General features: G+C 38.9%; 3 protein-coding genes and 1 pseudogene across 3 annotated transcripts; 2 read left to right on the forward strand and 2 right to left on the reverse strand.

Moving 5' to 3' along the window:
* On the forward strand, positions 1-5,467 carry LOC137708464 (protein PAF1 homolog). Its single transcript, XM_068447546.1, has 12 exons — positions 1-1,400; positions 1,821-1,889; positions 2,386-2,493; positions 2,581-2,767; positions 2,857-2,930; positions 3,013-3,132; positions 3,489-3,594; positions 4,138-4,224; positions 4,314-4,382; positions 4,470-4,541; positions 4,658-4,801; positions 4,900-5,467. The coding sequence occupies exons 1-12, from the start codon at positions 460-462 to the stop codon at positions 5,035-5,037; spliced, it is 2,115 nt and encodes a 704-aa protein (XP_068303647.1). The 5' UTR covers positions 1-459; the 3' UTR covers positions 5,038-5,467.
* A 5,695-nt stretch (positions 5,468-11,162) lies between these two features.
* Positions 11,163-13,247, reverse strand: LOC137709513 (uncharacterized). Its single transcript, XM_068448599.1, has 4 exons — positions 12,966-13,247; positions 12,718-12,819; positions 11,740-12,631; positions 11,163-11,631 (listed from the first exon to the last, which is right to left on the reverse strand). Exons 1-4 carry the CDS (start codon positions 13,212-13,214, stop codon positions 11,414-11,416), a joined length of 1,461 nt encoding a protein of 486 aa, XP_068304700.1. The 5' UTR covers positions 13,215-13,247; the 3' UTR covers positions 11,163-11,413.
* Positions 13,248-16,919: 3,672 nt separating this feature from the next.
* Positions 16,920-18,205, forward strand: LOC137749365 (clavaminate synthase-like protein At3g21360; annotated as a pseudogene).
* Positions 18,206-18,357: 152 nt separating this feature from the next.
* On the reverse strand, positions 18,358-24,278 carry LOC137708565 (lysM domain receptor-like kinase 3). The gene is made up of 11 exons (XM_068447673.1): positions 23,153-24,278; positions 22,487-22,561; positions 21,465-21,758; positions 21,083-21,228; positions 20,880-20,969; positions 20,693-20,798; positions 20,324-20,475; positions 20,137-20,234; positions 19,911-20,058; positions 19,322-19,429; positions 18,358-18,858 (listed from the first exon to the last, which is right to left on the reverse strand). The coding sequence occupies exons 1-11, from the start codon at positions 23,748-23,750 to the stop codon at positions 18,694-18,696; spliced, it is 1,980 nt and encodes a 659-aa protein (XP_068303774.1). The 5' UTR covers positions 23,751-24,278; the 3' UTR covers positions 18,358-18,693.
* Between the last annotated feature and the right edge of the window lie 1,485 nt (positions 24,279-25,763).

Raw genomic sequence — 25,763 nt, forward strand, 5'->3', positions numbered from 1 at the left:
AACAGAATAACAGAGTGACGTGGTGAAGGAATCCGAGAGCTCACCAAACACACTGTGCACCTCGTCGTGTCATATATAAATACCCAGAGGAACAGCGTCTCCTTCCCTCCGATCTCCGATCTCTCTCTGGTCACTCAATTTAGGGTTTTCTGATCCTCTCTGCAACTGTAATTTAGGGTTTGGAGCGAAATCTTAGCTTCCTGTCGTTCGCATATAATCTCCCTCATTCAAGTCAAATTTTCAATTTTCTAGGGTTCTGGTATTCGATTTTGTTTAGATATCTCAGCTATTCGATATGTAAGTGCGTATATATAGCTTACAATTGGGAATTTTGTTTTGGATTTTGATGATAAATTTGTTGCCTTAGGGTTTTGATAAGAGCGAATTTGGAAGGGACGTTGTAGAATTTGGCTTTTTGTGGTAAAGTAGATTGTTTGGTGCTCGAGAATTTGCTCAGCTATGGCTTCATACCGGCCATTCCCACCCCAATCATCGTTCGCGCCACCACCAAATCAAAACCCTCTACCGCCAGCACCGCCGCTACCGCAACAGCGAGGCAATCAGTATAACCAGAATTGGGGATATAATGCTAGTAGTGGTGGTTCTGGTGGCAGCGATGGGGCTGTTCCGGCGGCTCCTTCTTCGTATCCACCAAATTACAATTACCAGCATAGTAGTTATGCCCCTCCAAGAACTCAACACCCTCGTCCACCACCACAATACAACTATCAACCACCGCCTCCACCACCACCCGAGTCTTCATACCCACCACCACCGCCCCCTCAAGCTCCTCCAGTGGGGCAAAGTAATATGCCATTACAGCCTCCGCAAGCCCCCATGTACTACCAGAATTCTCAGTATAGTCACCAGTCAATCCAGCAGCCACCACCTCCGCCCCCACCACCTTTGTCCCCGAATTCTTCGGTACCACCGCCGCCACCTCCCCCTGGTTCACCTCCACCACCGCCTCCTCAAAGTAAGGATAGTGGGGTAGATAGGGGATCCCATGACAAAGGGGCTTCCAGAGAGGCATCACTTTCTGGGAGGCGTGAACGTGGGTATATGAATCATGGGGTTCCTGAAAAACAGCAGAAGCCCCCTGTTCCTTCAGTGCCAGCAAAAAAAGCAAATGGGCCGCCAGGGAGAGTGGAAACAGAGGAAGAGAGGAGATTAAGGAAGAAGAGAGAGTTTGAGAAACAAAGGCAAGAAGAGAAGCATAGGCAGCAGCTGAAGGATTCCCAAAACTCAGTTTTGCAGAAGACGCATATGTTGTCTTCTGGGAAGGGACATGGTTCCATTGTTGGGTCGCGAATGGGGGAAAGGAGAGCTACTCCATTTTTGAGTGGTGAGAGGACTGAAAATAGGCTAAAGAAGCCAACGACATTTGTATGCAAGTTGAAGTAAGTATGCTAACAATTACCTTTGTTTGAAGAACATAAATTTGCCCCTTCTAATTGAACTCAATCTTTTTCTGTTTTAATGGAAACCGACTTCAAACCTTGATACATCCATATCGATTTGATAATATGATGATAATTCATTCCCTAACAGTTTAAGTTGAACTGCTACTCATTTGATTCTATATGTTTAGTGGAACATAATGATCTTTTAAGCAATATAACATGTTTTAAAATGTAAACTTGTCTCAAACTACCAACGGTATGTCACAGTCAGTCTCATATGTCCTAGATGTCTGAACAACATTCTTTTAGTCTACTCCAAAGAAAAATAGAACAAAATAATTTTAGTTTGAAATAGTGTCCGCTCACCACTCTGTTTACTCCTATGATGACTCTAATTAAATTGTATTTTCTTTGAAGATTCAGGAATGAACTTCCAGATCCTAGTGCACAGCCAAAGCTTATGTCATTGAAGAAAGAGAAAGATCAGTAAGTCATCTCTTCTGTTGTTCAACCATCTAGACAATTATGCATTTAGGCTTGTCCTTGTTGTAATGCGTGTTCACTGGTTCATGGACTTTTGAGTATGCAAGAATGAGTAACTGGCAGTTTATGAAATTTTAACTGTTGGAATATAAAATCCAGAAAAGATTGGTGTGGTGGGGGACACTAATTTACATGGCTCGGCTTAGTTTTAAATCTTTTGGGGAAACTAATAGTCTAGGTTGAGTTCATTTTTTTCATGTTTTAACACCCACTCTATGGTTTAAGTATCATTGGGATTCTGGGATCAAGCATGTTTTTAAGTTATTGTTGAAGCTTGGACTATGGGAACCAATTCTTATGGTTCAAATAATGACTTTATGACATATGATCGGCTGTTTAATTGTTATCCTTATTCCTTTGTTATCAAATTATCGAATTTCATGATCAAATTCAATTATTATTTTGTGGTAAGTTTTACAATCTTCCCTCCCTCCCCCAGATATACAAAATACACAATAACATCGTTGGAGAAAACATACAAGCCCAAGCTTTTCGTTGAGCCAGATCTTGGGATTCCTCTTGACCTACTCGACCTCAGTGTATACAAGTATCATACTCAACCCTAAACTTTTTAAGATCAATAGTTTTGTATTGCAAGACAATTCCGAACATATGTTTTTACTGGTTCAATCAGTCCTCCTCCTCCAAGTGTTAGACTACACCTTGCTTTGGAAGATGAGGAATTATTGCGGGATGATGTAGCAGTGACACCTGTGAAAAAGGATGGCATCAGAAGAAAAGAGCGGCCTACTGATAAAGGGGTTGCATGGCTAGTTAAAACCCAATATATATCTCCTCTTAGCATGGAGTCTGCAAGACAGGTAGTCAAACAATGCTCTATTTTAGATGAGAAATATGTCTTTAAATTATTGGTAAGCTATGTTATAATTATGTGCATTGCCATCTACAGTCTTTAACTGAAAAACAAGCAAAAGAACTGCGGGAAATGAAGGGTCGCAACATTTTGGAGAACCTCAATGACAGGTTGCTCTGCGCCCACCTACTCTTGTGATTGTGAAACTAATGTTTATTATTTATTAACTAATTATAATGAATCATTTTTCAGGGAAAGACAAATCAAGGAAATTGAGGCATCATTTGAGGCCTGCAAGTCACGACCTGTTCATGCAACCAACAAGAACTTATACGCTGAAGAGGTTCTACCTCTGTTGCCTGATTTTGACCGGTATGTAATATTTAATGTTCTATTAACATGATGATATATCCTTTTATTGCTGATCTATATAAGTAAAGTCATTATACGTGGTGGCAATGGAGTATGGTTAAGTCAAGCTGTGCTGTTTATTAACAGCTTGTTATTTTAGGCGCCAGACACTTAGAAATCAGAAGCATCTATGTTCATAAATGGGCGTGCGTACATGCAGATTGTAGATATTATTTCAATGATGACAAATCAGAGAATGAACAATTGGGCTGGTGGCTGATTAATTAAATACCTAAAGCATTTACTTAAAGAAATTGTATTGCCTCTAGAATGTTCATATTTACTTGGGGCTGTTACTGATGATTCTTTTGTAACAGGTATGACGACCAATTTGTCCTTGCAGCATTTGATGGTGCTCCTACTGCTGATTCAGAAATCTACAGCAAGTTGGACCTGTCGGTTCATGATGCCTATGAATCAAGAGTGAGTTGGGGTTATGATGCATGCAACCAGTTTTTTGCCGTAAATTTTAGATGTTCAAAACCTTCCATTTTCAATGTCTTGGGCATTGCAGTCTATAACATTGTTTAGAAGTGAAAGCCCCAAAATCAGTGAAGTATAATAGAATTAAAAAAAACTAATAGAAGACCAACATATTTGTATGAATTGAAGACCAACATATTTGTACGAATTAGTCTGGTTAAAGCTCTGGCAGGCAAACAAGAAAAACTAATAGAACCTGTATCCACTTCGTCTCCCACTAAAAAAATTACCCAGGTTTGCTCCTAACCATATTTCAAACAGTATTGCTTCACTTCCTGTTAATGTGTCTTAGGTGGTTGCTTATTCGTTTTGGTTGGGAAACAATTAATAATGCATGTAAGTGCCATCGCACAACATAATGTCCCTAGCTTTAGATGAATTTGAATGTTTTCATATTTCTCCAAAGTTGTACTTAGAATATTTTCATGTTTCTTCAGCATCCAATAATTGGCTAGTAATCTATTATGATCTCATCCATTACAGGCCATAATGAAAAGTTATAAGGTAACAGGTGTAGATCCAGCTAATCCTGAGAAATTTTTGGCTTACATGGTCCCTTCACCGAATGAGGTAGGCATGCTTGTTTTGAGAACATTAGCATTAACAGTTTATAGCTGCTCTCGGGGCTCATATATTATTTACCATTTCAATCGTGGCAGCTATCAAAAGATCCCTATGATGAATCTGAAGATGTTTCATATTCTTGGGTTCGCGAGTATCATTACGATGTATGTACCTTGTCCACAGTTTAAGAAGTTAATAAGTTTGACTTTTTGACTGTTTATTTAATAACAAGCCTATTCATGTCTCAACAGGTAAGAGGTGATGATGTCCACGATCCCACAACGTACCTTGTTTCCTTTGATGATGATGAAGCACGCTATGCGGTATCCCCTTGAATCGAGAATTTAATCTTTAATTATGCATGCACGTATTTCTTGATCTTTGTTTTTGGAGAAGTCTTCAAGGGTATCGTTGTTATAAATTTTCCATTACAATGCAGCCCCTTCCCACAAAGCTTGTTTTAAGAAAAAAGAGATCCAAAGAGGGAAAAACCAGTGATGAAGTTGAGCATTTTCCTGCACCTGCAAGAGTGACGGTTAGGCGGAGACCAACTGTTGCGTCAATTGAACTAAAGGATGCAGGGGTATGAGAACCTATTTGTTGAAATTTAAATTTCTATGGGGTAATATAGGGTTTTAATAATCGAATGATTGTAATTGCATGACTTGCCGCTGTTTTCAGGATTATTCAAGGGGATCTGTATCAAAATTGAGAACAAGAGGCTATGATGTTGAAGATACCCTTGAAAGGCCACAAAAGATTGCACGGCACCAAGATATGGATGAATATAGTGGTGGTGACGATGATTTATCTGATTAACTTCTCCATTGATGTCAATGTCGCTGACTGTCGTGAAGGCTAGCAACTTATCTGGAATCTGCCCAATTGCGATCGGATGTCAATGCAAAGTAAAGGCAAGTTCGAACTCATTTGACAGCTTGTTTTTGGGACGTCCATTCGATCTTCAAAATATCTGCACGTATCGTTAGCCAGAAGACATTTTTCCTCAGATACCATGAAATGGTAAGATGAAAAAGAAACCTTGTAAAGAAGTTAGACGTGTTTTAGAACGTTTTGATTTGAATATAGTGCTCTCGAGTTCATCCAGAAAGAATAGGTTTTCCCTCCCACCAGTTCTAATCCGTGTCTTTTACTTGATTAGGTAATATGGTATTCAGCAATAAATTGTGCGCCTGCTTGTTTTATTGAATATTTGATTTTGTTATTAATATATTACGTACTTTACAGAGGTATTTGTCCGTTCATCCGCTCGCTAGAGCTGCAAATTTTTCTTCTAAACTTTAATTTTAGCCGATTACTCTTCTGAACTTTTATAATTAGCTAATTTCCCCTTTGAACTTTAACTTTAGTCGATTACCTCTCTAAACTTTTATAAATAGCCAATTTTCCCCTTACCGTTAGATTTTAAAAATTTTCATCATTTTTGCCCTCATATTGTTATGTATTGTTTGCGTGATCAAAATGAAGGGAAAAGTAGATGAGATTTTTTAAAATCTAGCGTTAGGAGGGAGAATTGGCTATTTATAAAAGTTCTAGCAGGTAATCGGCTAAAATTAAAGTTCAAGAAGGAAATTGGCTTCAGGGAATAATCGGTTAAAATTAAAATTTACGGGGGAAATTGATAACTCTATATAAGTTCCAGGGGCAAATCCACAAATATGCCTTCTTTACCTCAAGTCAATTACTCAGATTATGGCCTACATTGCATTTTAAGCAGCTTGGATTCGCTCGTAAAATTCTATTGGATTTTGGGACGACCATCTACTTTGCTGTAACCGTCCAAACCAAAGCGTGCTTAAGCGTCTGTAGCATTCCTTTTTGTCAAGGTTTCTGAGTATGAATTTTTGGCGAGTTTTGGGTCCGGAGGCTGGCAAAAGGTCTCAGGGTCAGGAAAGAGATCCTCTCCGGATCCCTTCTATCAAATTCACCAATCTGGGTCCTTGAAATTTGATCCAACGGTTAAAAACAGGTCTCCTTTAAAAGTTATAATAACTTTAGTCGTTGGATCAAATTTCAAGAATCAAAATCATCATCTCCGCACGTGGGCGGAAGAGTTAAGCAAGCAGCAGCTGGGTCCGCTGGATCGAAGTGCTGTTAATAATCGAATGATTGTTAACAGCAATTCTACCAAAAAAAAAAAAAAATTACCAAACATTCAACAACTTTATTTTACAACTTTTTATTCTCATAGCACAATAGAAGTAGTTTTTTTTTTTAAACACAACAATACCAAACTAGCCTTAAATTTGCACTAACGACAATAAGAGCTCGTTGAAGCTAAAACATTCATGGAAGTGAATTGAGGGATTTAGTGCCCTTGCTATATTGAACAATGTAAAACATTCTACAGAAAACTAAGTTGCCTCTTCACGTAATCGCCTAGCTGCCAACACAACTACGCTGTGTATTCGAATATTTACAACTACTCAAACGCTCAACAAGTACAAGCCGTTTTACGTACAACGATGAGCGATCCCCACACGGTTAAACGTTGAATTCACAGCACGATTCGATTTGTTGAGCTAGCGTTGGAAAAGTCGATGACCCTAACCATGTTCGTTGTGAATGGAGTCCGAGGGAAGTGAGTGTATAAAACTAGAGAAGGAGTAACAATTCGGTTTTAGCTTCATGCAATTCTGTATATTTGCATGCGTGTGTGAAATGTTGATCGACATTTCACATTAATGATCATCATATATTGCTGAAAAGAGACAAAAACAGAAAGAAGAACACAAACAAGCTGAAGAAAGCTAGACAGGAGAAATACCTGCGATGCAACTTCATTGGGATGGTGCACTAAAAGGCATTGCAAAAGCCCAAAGCAAAGCTGCAACATAATTTGGAGATGGAAGTCAAGCATATTTGTTTTCTTAGTCATTGGCTATACATTTAACAGCCAGGTAATTTTTCTTCGTCCAATTTCCTAGGCACTAAGAATGGCATCCACAAACCCTACCTTTCTGTCATGGTGCCTTAAAGCTTGCACCAGTAGGGACTCTAGGTAAGTCTTAGCAACAACTTTTGCATCACCAGCAGAGACCATTCCAGCATTAGCTTTCCTCCTCAGCAGCGCCAAGCAACCAACAAGTGCACCACGTAAAGCTCTCCAATCTGCCTGATAAAGAATGATATCACTAATTTACTTTGGAGAAAGCAAAAATACAACGCCACGAAACAGAGGTTCCAGAATAAATGAGCCAACGCACCAGTCTGTCTGTGAAGAACCCTATCAAGCTATGAATAATTGCACTATCTAGTGGCTTTGATGACAGAACCGTTACAACTTCTGCCAGAAGAAGGATACCATGTCCCAAGAAGCTCTCAGATTTTGTCTTGGAATTTATCCTTTTCAGTACTAAGAAGAGAAAATTATAGGGAAAAAAATCTTGCAATCCGGGATTGTAGAGCAGCACTATTTGTGCAGCTACAAACTTGTTGGAGAAAGAAGAGGGTAACATAACTCAAGTATAATTAAGGGGCATCGCATGCTGCCCTTAGCTTAGTTTACTTGCAAAATAGATGCTTGTTTTATGGTTTTCTGTAAGAAAAAATGTGAAAGAGTTTATAAACAAATATACATTTTTTGAGACCAATCCATACAGCGCTTGATGAATTAAGCATTCCAGTTACTGAAGCTGTGTACCTAGCTTCTGTCTCTCACTTGTTTATGCACTGTTCATGCGGGTAGTGCTTCCGCAACCCAAGTTTCTTCCTTCTCTTGTCAAAACTCTCACCTTCTCTTTAAACCGAGGAACCCCAGGTATTATGCACATCCTTTATCCCTACCAAAGAATTTTAGAGCCATTCCCTAAAACCTGGAATCTTCTTCTGCTGCCAGAAAATCCCAGCACCAATATCTCGAAAACCAATCCCTGTAGCCGCTTAAACATCCTCTACTAGGGCATTTTTTTCAAAGCACAGAAATACCAAACCAGCCCTAGACCTCGTAACCCTTCATATAGCATATATGATCAAGAATTCAAATTCTATCCTTCACCTCCTAAACTTAGAACAGAAAACAAGAATCAGCACCGATATTTATCAGAGTTAAAGAACAAAACCAATCTAGAGCAACATTACTGGATCCCAAGTTCATAAGTATTCCTATCATCTAACCGAATCCCGGCGGCAGAGAGAGTCACTAGCGCACAAAAAAACAAATCTTATACGGCACAACATTTACCTTAAGCACGGATGACATTATGCGTAGTGCTCAAATACATCCTCATCTCTTTCACCTATTTAAAATACATAGAAATTAGCTACAACAAACCAATTAAGGGCTTGTTTGAATGTGCTTTTAAAATGACTTAAAACACTTTTAAAGAAAATATTTTTGGGTTTCAAAAGCACTCAAAATGCTTTATACAAGAAACACAAGTTATAAGCTTCTTCAATGAAGCACTTTAAGTACTTTTCCAAGATTTACTAAGGTTTTTACTAAGGATTGTTTCCAATAATATTTTCACCAAAAACACTTTTAATCATTTTAATAGAATATCCAAACGAGCTCTAAATCAAACTGAAACACAAAAATATGGAAAATTTAGCCGCACCAGCACTTGGATGGTTAAAAAGTCACTCTTCATGAGCGTAACGATCGAATTCAAGCTCGCAGCCTGCAATGCAAACACATTCGGAGCTTCAAAACCATCCTACACTAATTCAAACTAATGCAAGTACCGAAACTTATTAAATTCGAAGCTCCCAGATGACAAAAAAAGATAAAAAGTTGGGCAAAAAACTGTTTACTACTCTCATGTTTCGTGGTTTTCAATATTTAGTACATCAAGTTTTTTTCGTCTTAGAGTCATAAAAGTGTTAATTTTGGGACAGTCTCATACATCCGTTAGTTAAACTGTTAAGTCTGCCGTTAATTGATGATGTGGCACCTATGTGGACAATAACTGAACGTCATGTGTCATTAAAGAGTCCACGTAAATTTTGTTTTTAATTTTTTGAGAAGGGGTTAAAAAAATTCAAGATTCAAAAAAAAAAAAAAAAAAAAAAAAACCGTCTTCAACCTCCCCCGCACCCTCTCCGTCCCTCATCCCCCGTACCTTTTCCCTCCCTTCTCTCTTCCTTTCTTCCTCTGTCTTTCTCCCTCTTCTGTGAGAAAACTTAGTAACCACCAACCTTTACCCACAACCCAGAAATGGGTCCCAATTGGAGACCGAGAGAGAAAAATGAGAGCAGCCGCCTTCTCTTTCTTCTTCATCTTCTTAGCAATAAGCTTCAGAGTCTCATCTTTCTCCCTCTTCAGGGCTTCCTCCCTCATCACATCGGCATAAGTCCTCACCGACGGGTCCAGAGTCTTCTCCCCGGACACAAACGGGTCGTGCCGCTCAGGCGATATGATACAGTTCAACCTCTGTCGTCGATAATCATCCTCCAGATCGATAATCCTCTGCGGCTTCTTGAACTCCAAATCCTCATCGATGTCGCCGTCTCTCGGCCTCTCGTTCAGCACCGACTTAGGGGCCATGTACGACGCTACCATCCTCTGAGCAATTTCATTGTCCATGGCCTCCACGTTGTCATCGTCGTCATTCACAGGGATCGACGAGACATATGCGCCCTTGTCGGTGCCACCGTAGAGGTCTGTTTCAAAGGGTGACAGAGGTGAGGGAGTCCAATTGCTTCTCCATCCTCTTCCTCTCTTCCTGCGTCTTCTCTATCTCGTCGTCGGATGCCATGACTAGGGTTTTAGTATCGAGAATTTGGTACTAGGATTTGAGCTGGGATTCAGATTTTAATTCAGGAATTCAAGGTTTTTGGTTACTCAACTTATTGACCGGACTAGGCTGCAGGTGTTTTACACTTTGGGGGAGTTGAGGCAGGCTATGGATCAGAAGAGATGAGAGTTGCAGAGGAGAGAAGGGAAGGAAGATGGGTGGGGGGGGGGGGGAGGGGTTGGGGTGGTAGAAGACTTTTTCTTTTCTTTTTTTAATTTTTTTTAACCCCTCCTCCAAGAAAAAAAAAAAAAATTCCATGTGGACCTCTTAATGAGACGTGGTGCATAATCATTGTCCACATAGGTATTATGTCTCATTAAGAGATCCACATGGAAATTTTTTTGATGTACTAAATGTTGAAAACCTCAAAACTCCAGGATTGTAAACAGAATTTAACCTTAAAAGGTTTCATAATTTAATAATAATTTCGATTGATTAACGTTTGATTCCATAATTTTCCGAACAGTGAGGAACTCAAAGTAGCAGAGAATTGTTGTTAAAAAGTTGGAGAAATTGAGTGGGGCGTGAACCTGCTGGGGAGGAGAGCGGGACGTGTCGACGTACGACTCAATGTGATGAATCAATTCACTCGGTCCAACCATTGCCAGCGAATATTGAGGTTTCAGGGTTTTAGGAAGTGTTGAAGAAAGGGGAGGGTTTTAGGAATTTGTGACCTTAGCACAAATTATTATTGTTATTGTGTTATTTTTTATTTTTTTTATTTAATTCCCTCGCTTCTTATATTAGAAAAAAAAATCGTTACAAAATAGTTCATTGTTATTAATTTATTAAAATTTTAAAAATGGTATAAACATACCTCTTTTATTTCGCTAAATTAAGAAGCGTACATTTATAATCTTCTCAACTTATTGTATAGTCTTACACGTTTAGTTCAAAAATAATTTTCTAAAACACAATTATGTCAAAAGTGCTTTTACTAAAAAAAAATTAAAACATTATATTAAAAATCCATGTTTTTTTATAAAGGCACTTTTAACTCATTCTGCTTAACATCAGTCATGAAAACTTTTGGTTATTTGAAAGCTTTTTTCTAGCCAATTTTAAGCACCATTGTTCTCTATTTGACAAGCACATTTTTGTTCTGATTTAATCACCCATAGTTTAGATTAAATAGAATATCGCTCGAATAAATAAGCCTCAAGCTTATTTTCTGATTGTTGGTTCATGAACACCACCACTGAGAGAGAGAAAGGCAAACTCCAGTAGCAACCAAAGGGCTTACAACAACGATGAATTTCTAATTTTTAAACCATGAAGTCTGCAAAATTACATGCCCTTGCTGGTTGTTCGAGATACTGGGGATACAAAATTACATGTAATAAGCGCCTTGTGCTTCTATAAGATAGATACGAACCACCTTGTACAAGCAAATCAGAAGTTTCGAAAGATCATGAAACTATGTAACCAAAAGCCAACTGCTAAACTCCATCGACAACCTCATCCAATCGGTCAAGAAATCCCTTATGAGTTACAGTGTTGTTAAATCGAACCCCATTCAAAGAAGCTGCTTCAAACTTTGTCCATAGCTCCCTCTTTAAAGTATTCTCACCAGGATTTCTGCCCGTTCCAACAAAGCTTTCAGCTTCTTTCCAGATGGGAGTGCTTTCCATCAGCAAAAATCTGCCGCCTGCGGTCTCTGTGACAAAAGAATAATACAGAGGATTTAAATCAAAACATGCCCAGTATGTTATCCGTGTGCTCACAAGTAAAATAGTAAGAAGCAAACAATGAATGGTGAAAATACCTTGAAGACAAGATGTCTTGATTGGGTGAGTGCCTCCTTGAAAACCATTTTCTTTTGATACAGACAAACTAATTTTCTTATCTAGAAGATGCCCAGTAATTGGCAATTGTAAACCAGTAGCAGCATTGCCTGGAGACTTTTCATCATGGGGATTAAGTAAAACACAAGTTTTAGGAGGCGATATGCACCATTCTGGTGATGATTCAACATCGTTCTTTCTAATTCCTGATTTGAACGGCTGTTGTAGCGCCAACAGCTCTGGATACCTGAAAGCAAGATCCCCAGAAGCTTTGTTGCCAGAGGAATCACTGGAATAAGTGAATCCAACAGGAAACGGGGTGGATTTATGAACCGCGTGACGACCCTTGGGAGAAGACTCTGAAATGGGTTCGAGCATAATACATGATTTAGGAGGAGACATTTTTAGGAATGGAGTCATCACATTCATAACCATGGATCCCCCTTGTTTCGGAAACATTGGCGGTGGAGAAACAAACTCAGGCTCAAGACTACTTCCTTCTTCAGTAGCAACTGAATCAGAAGGCTTACTTGGAGTTGACTTTGTTGTCACGAGTTCAAGCAAATTATCATTTGCATCTCCGAAAGTGGCTTTGAACTTTGGTATCCTATCGACAGTACACGAAGTAATTCTCTCAAAGACTGATGACCTAGAAGGGACCGGGGGTCTGGATGACAGAGACTTTGAAATGGGAAGAGGGGTTAGCTTAAACAGATGTCTCCCTCTTTCAATAGTGCACTCCGCGCGCCAGGACACAAGGGGGGAAGGAGAGATTAACGAGTCTTGTGGACTCTCAATCTCCACCCTTTCGACTTCATCTGCAGCATACTCCACCGGATCGGAGAGTGCCTTCTGAAACCCGGGCACCCATGGCTGCAAGCAATTGCATAAATTTGCATAAAGTGCAGATAATAACGAAATTCAAAGACTAATCATATGATGGGTATAAATTTGCAGACCTTCAAAGACGAAAGCATTTCGGACAAGAAATTCACGAACGATTCGACTTCTTTGGTTGCTTTTCCTCGGCATTTAAATGCTTGCACAACCAATTCATCAATCTACCATTCAATTTCAACCCAAATCATACATTCTGACAGATTCACAAAACCCTAAAGAAAATGAAATTTTCAAATAAAGGCGAAAACTTCAACTTTTCTGTAATTCCCAGTTCTGGTTGTTGAGATCGATGGAGGAATTGTGTTACCTGGTGAGTTAGGGCAGAGAGATCGGACTGAACTAGCAGGAGCCGATCGAGAGCGTCGTCGTTTTGGTGGTCCTTTTCTTCTTTATCATGTTCTTCGACCCTAAACTTGTGCCCTTCCTTTTCTTTCTTCTTCGCGGTGGCGGAGAATTTAGAGAACCTTACTCCGCCGCCGCATCTGCCGCCATTGTTGTTCGATATCTCCCTCAACGCCGTCCTTACTGACCTCCCTTTCTCTTCGTTCCTCGGCATCTCTCTTCCGCTCTCTGTCTCCGTCACTCTCTCCTTTTGAATTTCATCAGTGGCGCTCAATTTTCATTCCCATTTTTTGCTGTAGTTATTGGGTCCATCACTTTATTTGATCCGGGCCCGGCCCATTACACCCCAGCCCACCACATAATTGAACTTAGACTATGAGTCCATATTTAGCACTGTCAATCAGATTTATTTCTAAAATTTTTTTTTTTAGGACATCATACTTTTACACTAAGGAGAGAGGAAGTTCGGCTAAACCACACATTGGGCAATTTAATTTGGTATCAAATTCACCATTCACGAGATTTGAACCTAAGACCTCTCACTTACAAATGGAGATGAATACTACTAGACCGTAGTATTAAGTAGCAAATTTAATTCAATATTTTTAGTCATGTTAGCTTTTTTTTTTTTTTTTTTTTTTTTGTTTTCCCAGGTCACCTTTTTTCAGTTTAAAGGGTCTTTAATCTTTTGACTAGACTAGGGGTAGGGGTGGTTCGGTATGAGATCCCAAATCGAAAATCGAAAATTTTCGGGACTGGTATTTGAAGACCAATTCCGAACCAAAATTTCGGTATTCTCAATTTTTGGGATTCCCGAAATATTTGCTGTATTTAGGGATGGTTCGGTATTCCCAAATTTCATATATATTGAAATACCAATCATTCATACGAAGTCAAATTAACATGCAACCAAAATAAAATAAGTAACAAACCACCAAAAGCAAAAATATAAGTTACAAACCTAATATGTTCGAAAACTAACAATACACTTTTTTGATTTCATGTTGAAGACATAGACACATTTGGTTGAGAAGCAGCAGTGCAAGGTGAGTGTGCGTGTGTGGGAGGTTCGTACCTATAGACGTGGTGATAAAACGCTAATTATATTGTTACTAGAAGTTAGCAACAATTCAAATGTGTAATAATATATATACCAAAAAATTGAGGAGACAATACTGATTCTCGTACCGAAATTTTGAGATCGGTTCGGTATGTCATCCCGAAAATTTGGGGAATTTTTTGGTTTGGGATTTTCGGGAATTTTTTTCCAGCCCTAAGTATGGGTCATCTTGTTTATGAAGCTTAGGTAGGGTTCCTATCTCTTTGTGTGTGTGAGTGAATATATTCTAGGTCACAATTTCACGAGCAGTGACTATCTCCAAAAGAGATATCAAATTTTAAACCTAAAATTTAAATTTGAATGCTTACATGGTACCAAATTTGAAACTTTTGCTCTCCAATCAATATATCAAATTTTAAACATAAAATAATAATTCATGTACTTTCTTTACATTGGGAATGAAAAAAAAAACAAAAGGAAAATGCTTTAAACTAATAAAAAATTAATAAAAAATATTTAATAATTAGGGTAAAGTACAAAAAATTACCTCAACTATTGGTCTCAATACACTTTCATACCTCATCTTTTAAAAATGACAATGTCATACCTCATCTTACGAAATTGTGCCAATGTCAGACATCCGTTAGTTTTTCTGTTACTTTTTCTGTTAAATGCTGACATGGCTAAAGATGTTAAAAAAGTAAAAAATATATGTTTTTAATAATTAAATATTAAAAAAATTAAAAATTAAAAAACTAAAAAAAATTAAAAATGGCCTAAGGGATCCGGCCTTCCCTTCCACCCGCACCAAGCCTTTTTCTTCTTCTCTTCGACAGCCACCAAACCCTTCCCCGTTCCCCCAACCTTCCTCCACCACCCTCTATCTTTCTCTCTCTCTGGGATTCGATCTCCCTCCTCTGTCCCTATCCTTACCCGCACTCGTCTTTCCCTCTCCACCACCTCCCAACCCGGCCACAGATTGCTCCCACCATAAAAATCATAACCCGACCCATCCCTCCTCTGTCCCGCGACCAATGAATGCTCTGGCGACGAAGTAGCCCAAGAAGGAAGAAAAGCTGATTAAGCAGACAAAACCTAGGACTTCGAAAGAAAGGAAGCCATAACAGCCTAAACCCAAAACCAAAACTGCCGCTCATCCTCCATACTTTCAAGTACTTGGATTCGTGATCTCAGATCATGGTTTCTTTATTTTCTCCACCAGCATTTGCTTCTGGGTTTTGAATTTTGGCTGCGAATTTTGTTTTCAGATAATAAAAGAGGCACTTTTGGCTCTGAACGAGAAGAGTAGGTTGAGTCCGTACACCATATACCAAACCCACACCCAGATCCCTCATCTGACCTCTCTTTTCCGTCTGATTCGCTGTCGACCCCACACCTCCTCTGACCTCTCTCCGTCTCTCGACTTCTCGATTTCCTCCTCTTCTCGGCTGTTAAAACCCTCCTCCTCCTTCCCACCTCCGCTCTCTTCGCCCTTAAACCCTCCCCTTGTTCCCACCGTTGTTCTCCTCCTCGGTGTCGATGGTTGCAGAGAAAAGAGGGAGTTAGAATGGGAGAGAGATGCAGGAAAAGATAAAGAGAAGAAAGAGAGAAAGGTTGGTGCGGGTGGAAGAAATGAAGGTCTGCATCCCTAGGCCTTTTTTATTTGTTTAATTTTTTAACTTTTTTTTAATTTTGGATATTTTATTATCAAAAATATATTTTATTATTTTTTTAATCTAGTTGGATTAGTGAGTAGATCCCGTCTTTGGCCACGTCAGTATTTAACAGAAAAAGTAACAGAAAAAATGACGGAGGTCTGACATTGGCACAAATTCGTAAGATGAGGTATGACATTGTCATTTTTAAAAGATGAGGTATCAAAGTGTCTTGAGATTAATAGTTGAGGTAGTTTTTTGTACTTTATCCTAATTAATTAAAAAAATCTGAAGGTGCTGTTAAATTTAGCAACAAGGGGGAGAGATGTCAATCCATATCATGCCACATCAGTTTTGGCTTCTCGGTTAGAAAACATTAATGATGTCTTTTGTTACCGTTATTGCTGATTTGGACAATTTGACATTTCATTTGGAGATACTCTCATTAGGATAAAGCTTTCTTGCGGATTTGCTAGAGTTGACCGTCATTCTTTTTAACACATTCATTTTGGTTATTAGCTAGACACATTTTTCACAAATCTGAGTTAAAAGTGACTTATAGCGACCTGGTTTGGTACTGAGGTGATTCTGAAAAAAGCTGGTATCAAAAAAAGCTGTGAGCTGTTTTTGTGTTTGGTAAACATTCAGCTTCAGCTTTTTTTCACAGTTTTGGATGAAAAAAAGCCAAAAACAAGAAGTTGCAAAACCCAGCTTTGAAAAATCGGCTTTTTTTCAAATCTGTTTTACATAAAAGTTTACCAAACACTATAATATTGTTTTTTTTTTCAAAAGCACTTTTACAAAAAAGTTTACCAAACACTCTGCTGCTTTATTTCACAACCGCTTATTCTCACATCACAGCAGAATCAACTTTTTTTCAAAGCACAGCAATACCAAATCAGTTTTTCTTGCGGATTTGCTAGAGTTGACCGTCATTCTTTTTAACACATTCATTTGGTTATTAGCTAGACACATTTTTCACAAATATGAGCTAAAAGTGACTTATAGCCTTTTGGTCGAAATTGAACCTTCTGACCAAAAGACATGATGAGAAATGTCTAATTGAACCTAGACAATTTCGGACCTGAAAGACCCACCCAACACAGCTCCATATTATTTCACTCCCTAACCCAGTTCACCAACTCACCCCGACACTGCAAACCGGCGCGTCAAACCACTTGCCACCCCATACCAGAGAGGCAGCATGGCTGGTACCTTGGTGGAAACCCGAATTTCACAGCAGAAGCTCAACGGCGAAAGCCAATTCCCGCTAGTTATATCTTCGCCTCCTGCATCACCAAAACCATCGAAGCCGAAAAACCCTATGTGGGCGGGGCCGCTCCTCGGACCAACGTCGTGGGTCGGGTTTTTATCGCCAACGAGTCCCCCGCCCGACCAGAAGATTCCATCCCACCACGAAATGGCTCAGGTATGCTCTCATTGCACGGCGCCTGTGGTGTGGTGCCGGAGTACCCATCCAAGTTGTTTTTCTTCTGTGAAGTGGAGCCTGGAAGTGGGGGAGAAACTCCGATTGTTCTGCGCCACATTGTGTACGAGAGGATGAAAGAGAAGTACCCGGAGTTCGTCGACAAGTTGGAGGAGCACGGGTTGTTATATAACCGGGTTTTGGGGGAAGACGACGATTCTTCTTCTCCAATCGGCCGCGGCTGGAAGTCCACCTTCTTGACCAAAGACGAGCATAGCTGAGCAAAGGTATTGCTTCAAATTGTACAAACTCTACTTCACTTTAGCTGTACAATGAGTAATTTTTCAGTGGGCTCTCAACACTAACACCACGTGTCATTCCAAACACATTTTTCAGCGTGATCGTAACACTAACACCACGTTAGTATCGTAGTGTCACAAGCCCAACCAAAATGTATATATAAGACGTGTGCAATTATTATTATCTAAACTGCGTAAACTCTAGAAAGGTAAATCACATAAATTGAGTGAGCATGTAACACCACGTCAACATGCCACGCAGATAACATGCATTCGTCTAATACGTAAATCAGATGAGCCCTCAAATGTTTTTACTAAAACTTTTGGCAGGGCTGCTAAGCTTGGCATGAAGTTAGAATGGTTGGATGATGGAGTGAAGTCAATCATGGGACCAATCCCTGCCATCAAATTTAACAGCACAACGCAGCGCAAGATTTGGTTCAACAGCATGGTGGCAGCGCATATACCGGCTGGAAAGATGCAAGGAACGACCGTGTAAAGGCCGTCACTTTTGGAGATGGCAGCCCATTGCCGGCGGATATCATCCACGACTGCTTCAAAGTTCTTGAAGAGGAAAGCGTTGCCTTCCCTTGGAGCAGAGCCGATGTTGTAGTGCTCGATAACTTGGCTGTCCTTCACTCCCGGAAATCGTTCACTCCACCTCGCAGAGTCCTGGCTTCGCTCTGCAAATAGTTCAGGTCTATAGGTTTCAGTTTCTCTTCGTAACTTTTACTGATATTTGTGTGGATGTTCCCTTGAATTGGAAGTATATACTAAACGCTTTCATCCACTCGAACGGCTGGATTTTGAAGCGCAAATCGGACGTAGAAACGAGACACTGAATATCAACGAAGAAGCTCAAGGCTTTCTAGAAATTGAAGATGAAAACTTGCTACGCCACATTATATGTAGGGGTATAACAGAAATTCCATGTTAAAAGTAAGATAAAAGTTTCAACTGAAGATAACTTATATAATTAAGCTACTGAAAGCTTTACTTGTAATACAAGGAAACAACCCTTCCTCAGCTCCTCCATCTAATTTTACATTAAATCAAAAAATTCCCACAAATGACAATACAAAGAATAAAACATTAAACGGGCAAAAAAGATGACCGAACGAAAAAGGCCACTATAAATACCACCAGCTTATGACTACGTATGTGCCGCTATACACACATAATGATACAGATAAACGAGGGGCGAAAGAATGAAATATTGTAAGGCATCGGGTTGAAAAGGAATTGCGGTTTCACTATCTTCCCTGAACAAGGCCACTGAATACCTGGCTGTTCCCTGCAAGAGTAGCTTCCCACTCCACTGAAGATAGGAGGATCTGTGATAGAGAAATCACAACTCCCTTCATGTCAGGCCGTAGGATGGGGTCCTCGTCTACACATTGCTTTGCTATCATGGCCACCTGTGTAATCAGTTACGCCAACAACAAGAAATGTACGCGTTACTGATGAACATTGAAATACGACTTCAAAATTAACCTGTCGTTTGTTTTGTATACTTTGACGATATAATTACTTGCAAGAGAGGTGTGAAGTATTAACAGCCACTTTCTGTAGCATGATAACTTGATTAACAAAGCTCAGGATGACTTAAAATCAATGTCACATTTCCATATTCAAGCTGATGGGTCAATTCTAGTATAATTTACTTTCAACTTATAATTCTCTCACAGGTTGCGATCCCCATTCCCGCAGGCCATTGAAAGAATAAGCGCCACTTTATCACTCGGATTTTCATATAAATCAATTTATATGTCGATTTTCATCGGAAAATTATAGCACTTTCTTGTACCGGAGAGGTACGGTCAGTAAAAGCAAGCAAAAATATTCATCACTCCGGATGAGTTCAAAAGGTGATTACTTTACCTTGAATAGGCAATCATGAGGATACAAGTCCATCATATTTGGGTCAATGTAATCCTTCAAGTTTGACATGCTCGTGGAGTCTGGTGAAGTCCTTAGAGCTGTTTGCATCTTGCATTCAACCAAAAATAGGGACGTGTCATACAAATAGAGCAAATAACAAGAATTTTTGCACTAGAAACATTTGCAACTAATAGAAAATATTTGGAAACTGTAACTAAAAAGGGCAACAAAGGGATACGGAAAACCCAAAGGAGACTGAGTCGCATGTCAATTTTTCTAAGAGATGCAAAGTAAGTACAAAATGCAGGTGCAATGGAATAACTAAAATCTAGCTTTTATTTCTCATTGAATGTTGTCAAGCGCATGGTTTTTAAGTACAGAATTTTGACATTTGAATGGAGATTGCTCTGATTTTCCATAAGGGTAATATGCTAGGGAGACCAAATTTTTAAACCAAATGATGTGTCACCAATATGTATAGGTAAAATCATATAAATTTGACTTACTCGTAAAGAAATGTTATGTTCCAAAGGATCATTATATCGTTTATCTATTGAGAACAAAATTATGTCTCCTCAGCAGAACTTACAATTGACACCAGTGAACGTCTCTCAGAATTTTTTGTGGCTGTGCCTTCAGTTCGTATAACAGCCTCCTTCCCCGATATAAGCTCAAAAAGAACAACTCCAAAAGCATAAATATCACTTTTTGTAGTAGCACGACCATCACTCAAGTATCTACGGAAGCAAGAGATAAGAAATTAAAACTTGAATTTGTTGAAGACAAAGTAGTCAACTGCAAGTACGGTTTCTTACTCTGGGGCCAGATAACCATATGTACCAACAACTTTGGTTACGGTAGCTTCTCCATCACTCGTTTTACCAAAAATTCTTGCCAACCCAAAGTCTGAAATCTAAAATACAAAGACAATAAGTTCAATAAGTGAAATGTATAAAATGTATAATGCACAACACAAATGGAATCACTACACTATCTTAGAACCTTTGCCCTGAAGGAACCGTCAAGCAAGATGTTGCTTGTCTTGATATCGCGGTGGACATAATGAGTTTTAGTGTGCTCATGAATGTACTCGAGACCTCTAGCAGCATCAAGTGCAATCTGGACCCTCATGACCCAGGAAAGTGATGTATGACCTATAAGACAGTTTTAATCATTCACAAAGGTCAATAACATTTGCATGGCTTAACAACACAAAATTCACATAATTTTGGAACACAGAGTAGATTATTAGCCAATTTTTAATACGCTTTAACCTGAATACAATTATGTACCAAAGAAAGCAACAGGAAAGTAAAAAAAAAAGAGCCTCCAGGCTAGCTTATGACATTTTAGTGTTACCATGCAAATTACCTTTGTTATGAGGATCATGCAAATGGCTTTTAAGTGAACCTTTTTGGGCATATTCATATAGAAGGAAGAGCTCCTCGTCATTTGCTGCATAACCAATCAATTCTACCTTGACATAATTAAACGCAAATAAAAGTCAGATTTCTAAAACATCGAAAGCAACAAGCTCCAAAACTACAATGAGACTTACTAGATTTGAATGATGAACCTTGCATAGAACTTTTATTTCTGCCAGAAACTCTTTAGTTTTTGTTGCAGTCATTCTTTTAATAGCAACTTCCTGGATAGAAGTCAAACCATTACCCACAAGTTGACAAAGGTGTGACAAGGAAACTTACGCTAGATGGTAAAAGAAAATGTAAATTATGGGAATCAAAGTAGAAATCTGCGAACCTGCTCACGGAGGAGGCCATAATACACGGAACCATATGTTCCATGGCCCAGAAGACGCGAATCAGAAAACCCATCTGTTGAGGAAAAAATATCTTCATATGTGAAAACGACAGGCTTCTCCACGTCAAGTACATGACTGCCAATAGCTGCAACAAGTAACGGAGGGGATCAGTCGGACATTCCAAGATTAAGGAGGAAGACCACATTTTGGTATATAAAGATTGGATAAAGAAGCAGGTTACACACGCACAAACTGCATTCTACGTTCTCTTTTTTTTCCTCATACAGAGAATACTCATCACTCATTTAGAAAGGCAGAACTTCGTAGTTAAACATGAGGAATAAAATACAATTTGAGATAATAAAGTTCAGACATTAAAACCTTTGGGGATAGTTGTCTGCTGACTGCAAGGATCTCCATTAGTTTGCTTCCAATCTGATGAGGTGCAACACATGTACCTACCCGAAGCACAACAAAAACTTGGCTTCCGAAGAACATGAAACCTAATTTGACCATCAGGATCTTTTGAACTACTTCTTTGTGCTTCAGTAAAGCAGCTTGATGACCTCAGGCAAACATATAAAACTATGCCTAATACAATCACAACAAGAATGATCCCTAAACTCCCTACAATCCATAAATATGGCAGATGCGCCTTATGATTCTCTTCATTTGCTGCAAACAAAAAGTAAACAACTTATTATAATGATTTAAAAGATGCAGTATTGTGCACTACATCGTTATTGAGTGGGAAAATCCAGGGAAATTAGAAAGGCAAGGGAAAGCTAAGAAGAAAGAGAAATAGGAGGGGATGTTTAAAAAAACAGTTTGTTTCAAAGCATTAACAACTAATATTCTCATCGAACTAACAAAATTGTCTGGAAACAAAATTTGCAATAGATTTTGTTGCCTCTGCTCCTCTGTGCCTAAAGTGCGTGCAAAAGATTAGAAATGCATCACAATTAAAAAATGAAAACGAATTTCATGCGTACTTACACGGCCATCTTTCTTTGCCTTCTTGACAATAATTTTAAACATTAAAAGTAACAGATTTACACTATAAATTAGCCCACATTTCTTCACAAGATCCCCATTGAGATATTGCATTGAGAATCTTAATTTGTTTCTGATCATCTTTCATTTTATTCAAAGAAGGGCAGCATAAACTTGAATCTATGTCTCTAATGAAAAACACTTTATCATGTAAAACCCTTAATTGTTCTGCTACTGTAATGACTCCAATGTTTCCTCTACATTAAGGTCAACAAAATTTGACAATAAAAGAACTACTACCAAAGCAACCAGTTTTAGTTTTAATTTCGTGCATATTACATTAATAAAACTATCAGCTTGCCATTTCAAATTAAATTATCGTAATTCCTCATGATATATCAAAACCATACCTGAAACACTGGCATTGGATGGAGAAGGAACAGGAGCAGGAGAAATCGTCTCCAAAGGATACGGCTCACCAGGAACTAGAACCATGATAAAAAATCAAACAAATAAATTTACAACATTGGAATTTAGCTCTAACCATAGTGACCCAGGAACAGGAAGATCCATAAAAGAGATAGGAATACATACGAAAATTTAAACAAGTACTGATTCCCGATCGACCAATTTCTATTGAGCATCATCCATTCGCCCAGCAAACCAATGAATTTTTCCTTTTCATACCATACTTACACTTGATTGTAAGTGTTAGCAGCAAAATTTGGAAAAGGTACAATCATGGTGATTTGATCATTGCTCCACTAAACATGACATGATATCTCATTTAAAATTATTAATAAACTGATAGACCTGCACTATGCTTCCTCAGTTTCACTCAGTAATTCATCTCTAAATTCTAATACATTGTTCCCACAGTTTACTACACAAGTTTAACTGAATTGCATTTTCGATAACTTTGAACAAATCTAACCCGAAACCAGATTAAAATGGACAGCTTTCCCTCGCAGTGTACCAACAATTATACCCAATAAACACCTCCACTAAATTACACAAACAGAGTAAATCATAACTAAATCACATGAACAGAAAAAATAAAGCAAAAAAAGACTCACCTGAATTCAAAGGAATGTAATACAGATCGCCAACAGTCACATTATCAGGGTCACTAATCCCATTCACCTTCTCAATGCTATCCATACTAACCCCGAACCGGCTAGCCAGAGACTCAATGCTATCCCCATCCCTCATCACATAACTCATCAGATAGTTCCACAACCCACTCGAGCACCCACACATCAGCCTCAACGACACAACTGCGCCGTACCCGGCCTGCCTAGTGGTATTAGGCAGAAAAGTCAGCCCACCATAGGCCTCCATAACCATGTCATAAACATTCCCATTTGCAGATTTCACAGTAAACGTTGTGTTGGTCAAGTAACTCTTGATCCCCTCCGCACAAGAACAGTTCTTCTTCACAAACACGTAGCCCCGCCCGTCGCCGCCCTCAACGGTCACATCTTCCGGCAGTACGTCGAACATGCTCTGAATCACCGGCAGAGTCTCATTGGGTTCCGGCTTAAAGGCCAAAAAGGAGGTGCACAGGCGAGTTGTGTCCGTACAGTTCATGGGGCTTGGGGAGAAAGCTGTGGAAAGGGTAATTTGAAGAAAAAGGTGTAAAAGTATTGGTATTGGATTCCATTGAAGCTTCATGGTCAAGAAAATTAGTTCAGAAAAAAGGAAGAAGTTGAAGAATTGTGAAGTGGGTTGTGGAAAAAATGGTGGCTTGATCAATTGGTGGGGTGAGATCAAAGATTTGACAAATTGGGATCTGTTCAGCAGAATGATTGCAGTACATTGGTAACACAAAAAGAAAAAAAGGGGAAGAATTGGGAAGTGAGTTGTTCTAATTAGCTCAATTTATGGGTGTGGATTGTGGAAAAATGGTGTCTTGATCAATTGGTGGAGGGAGATCAAAGATTTGACGAACTGGGTGTGACAGCAAGAACTTCGATGGAGAAGCATAAAGTTGAGCTAAATTGATATGATGGGTTTGGGAAGAAATAGTAAGACTTGTGGAGTGAGATCAAGAAACTGACTAACAAAGTCCAAACTGCTGCTGAAATTAGCGTGAGTTGGTGACAAAAATTTATGGCTAAAATCTAAAAAGGGGTTCTTAATTTAATTGTAATTTTTGTATATTTTAAGTGGTGATTTGGATTTGGAGTGAGAGAAAGATTCGGCAGGAAATAGGAAGAATTTAGCAGCAAGAGTATGGAAATGGAGGAATAAGTAGGGAGGGTGGGTGGGGACTAGGGGATGGCAGGAAGGAAGAAGGGACTGCAAACAGAGCATTTGTGTAGAAAACTCACTGATTGACTTAGCTCTTTGGTTAAAATTTTGCATGCAACAGAATGCAGTGAAAAAAACAGAGAGTATACAGATTTGCAGAGAGCCACCCACCTGGGCATATTGTGGACCATTTGATTTTTCTGATTTTGTGACTAAATTGCCCCTTTCATGGCTTCCTAATCTTTTCTTTTTCTCAATCAAAGAAAGGGAGGTGAAAAATATATTGAAAAATTGGAGCCCTTATTCACTCATTAAAAATAGAAGAGATGTGATCTCAATAACTCATTATACTCAATTTTAGTTTGGAAATCCTATCTACTTTGACCAAGTTCAAATAAATTCAATAAAAACGTAGAAAAATTAGGCTAAAACTCTAGTTGTGTACATCAATTTGGTTGAGCTTGAATAACAAGTTATGTGGAATTCAGCATACTGAATTTGTGTCTAAATTAGGCTCATATATCAAACTGTGCATTCGGGTTGTAGTATCATGTTGATGATTCAATTTCTATAATATAATTTGGTAAAGTTGAATTTACAACCTAGGGGATGTATTGTATATGGTGTTTGATGGACTTTGCTTGTTTTTGAATTTTAGGTGTATTTAATACAACATTTTAAGGAATCAATAAAAGTCACTCTGGACAAAGACTTTTTTGACTTCTAGAAAGTTTATGAAAATTTTGTGACTTTTTGCAAATAACAGAATTCTAAGTGTATTTAAAATTTCATTGATTTTAAAGGATTTTAATAGACTTTGAGTGCTTACAGTAAGTTTATTGTCATTTCAAATCCAACCTCCACCCTTAAAATTTTGATGGATTTCATTTTTTTTTCATTTTGATAATATACTCCACCATCCACCATAAAGTAATGTTTATCCTTCCACCACCTTGCCGCTACCACCACCTTACCATGACCATCTCTCCAGCCCAACTGTCACCATTATCATTAGCATTGTCAGCACCATCATTGCCATGAGCACCACTCCATCGCCACAGCCACCTCCATGCCAAACCTCCTCGACTACTACCACCTTACCATGACTGTCACCATTGTCCCATTTTCACCACCATACCACAACCTCCTACGACTACCTTTTTATTATCATCCTCACCCCAACTATGACCACCACTGATATCATCTTTATTGTGACCGCCACCTCTACCACCATCATCACTACCACCCCAACCCTACTCCACCACCCCAACCCGCCACTATTTCCACCCGTACGATTATCGCAATGACCAAACACACTACTTTACTACCAACATATTGCTAAAAATCATCACATGACACTTCCACAATCTCATACGACCATTTTGTCATGGTCATAATCATCATTTCAAATAGTGTGAAATATTTGAAAATAAC

The sequence above is a fragment of the Pyrus communis genome, chromosome 11 (genome assembly GCF_963583255.1).
Source record: "Pyrus communis chromosome 11, drPyrComm1.1, whole genome shotgun sequence".
Classification (NCBI taxonomy): Eukaryota; Viridiplantae; Streptophyta; class Magnoliopsida; order Rosales; family Rosaceae; genus Pyrus; species Pyrus communis.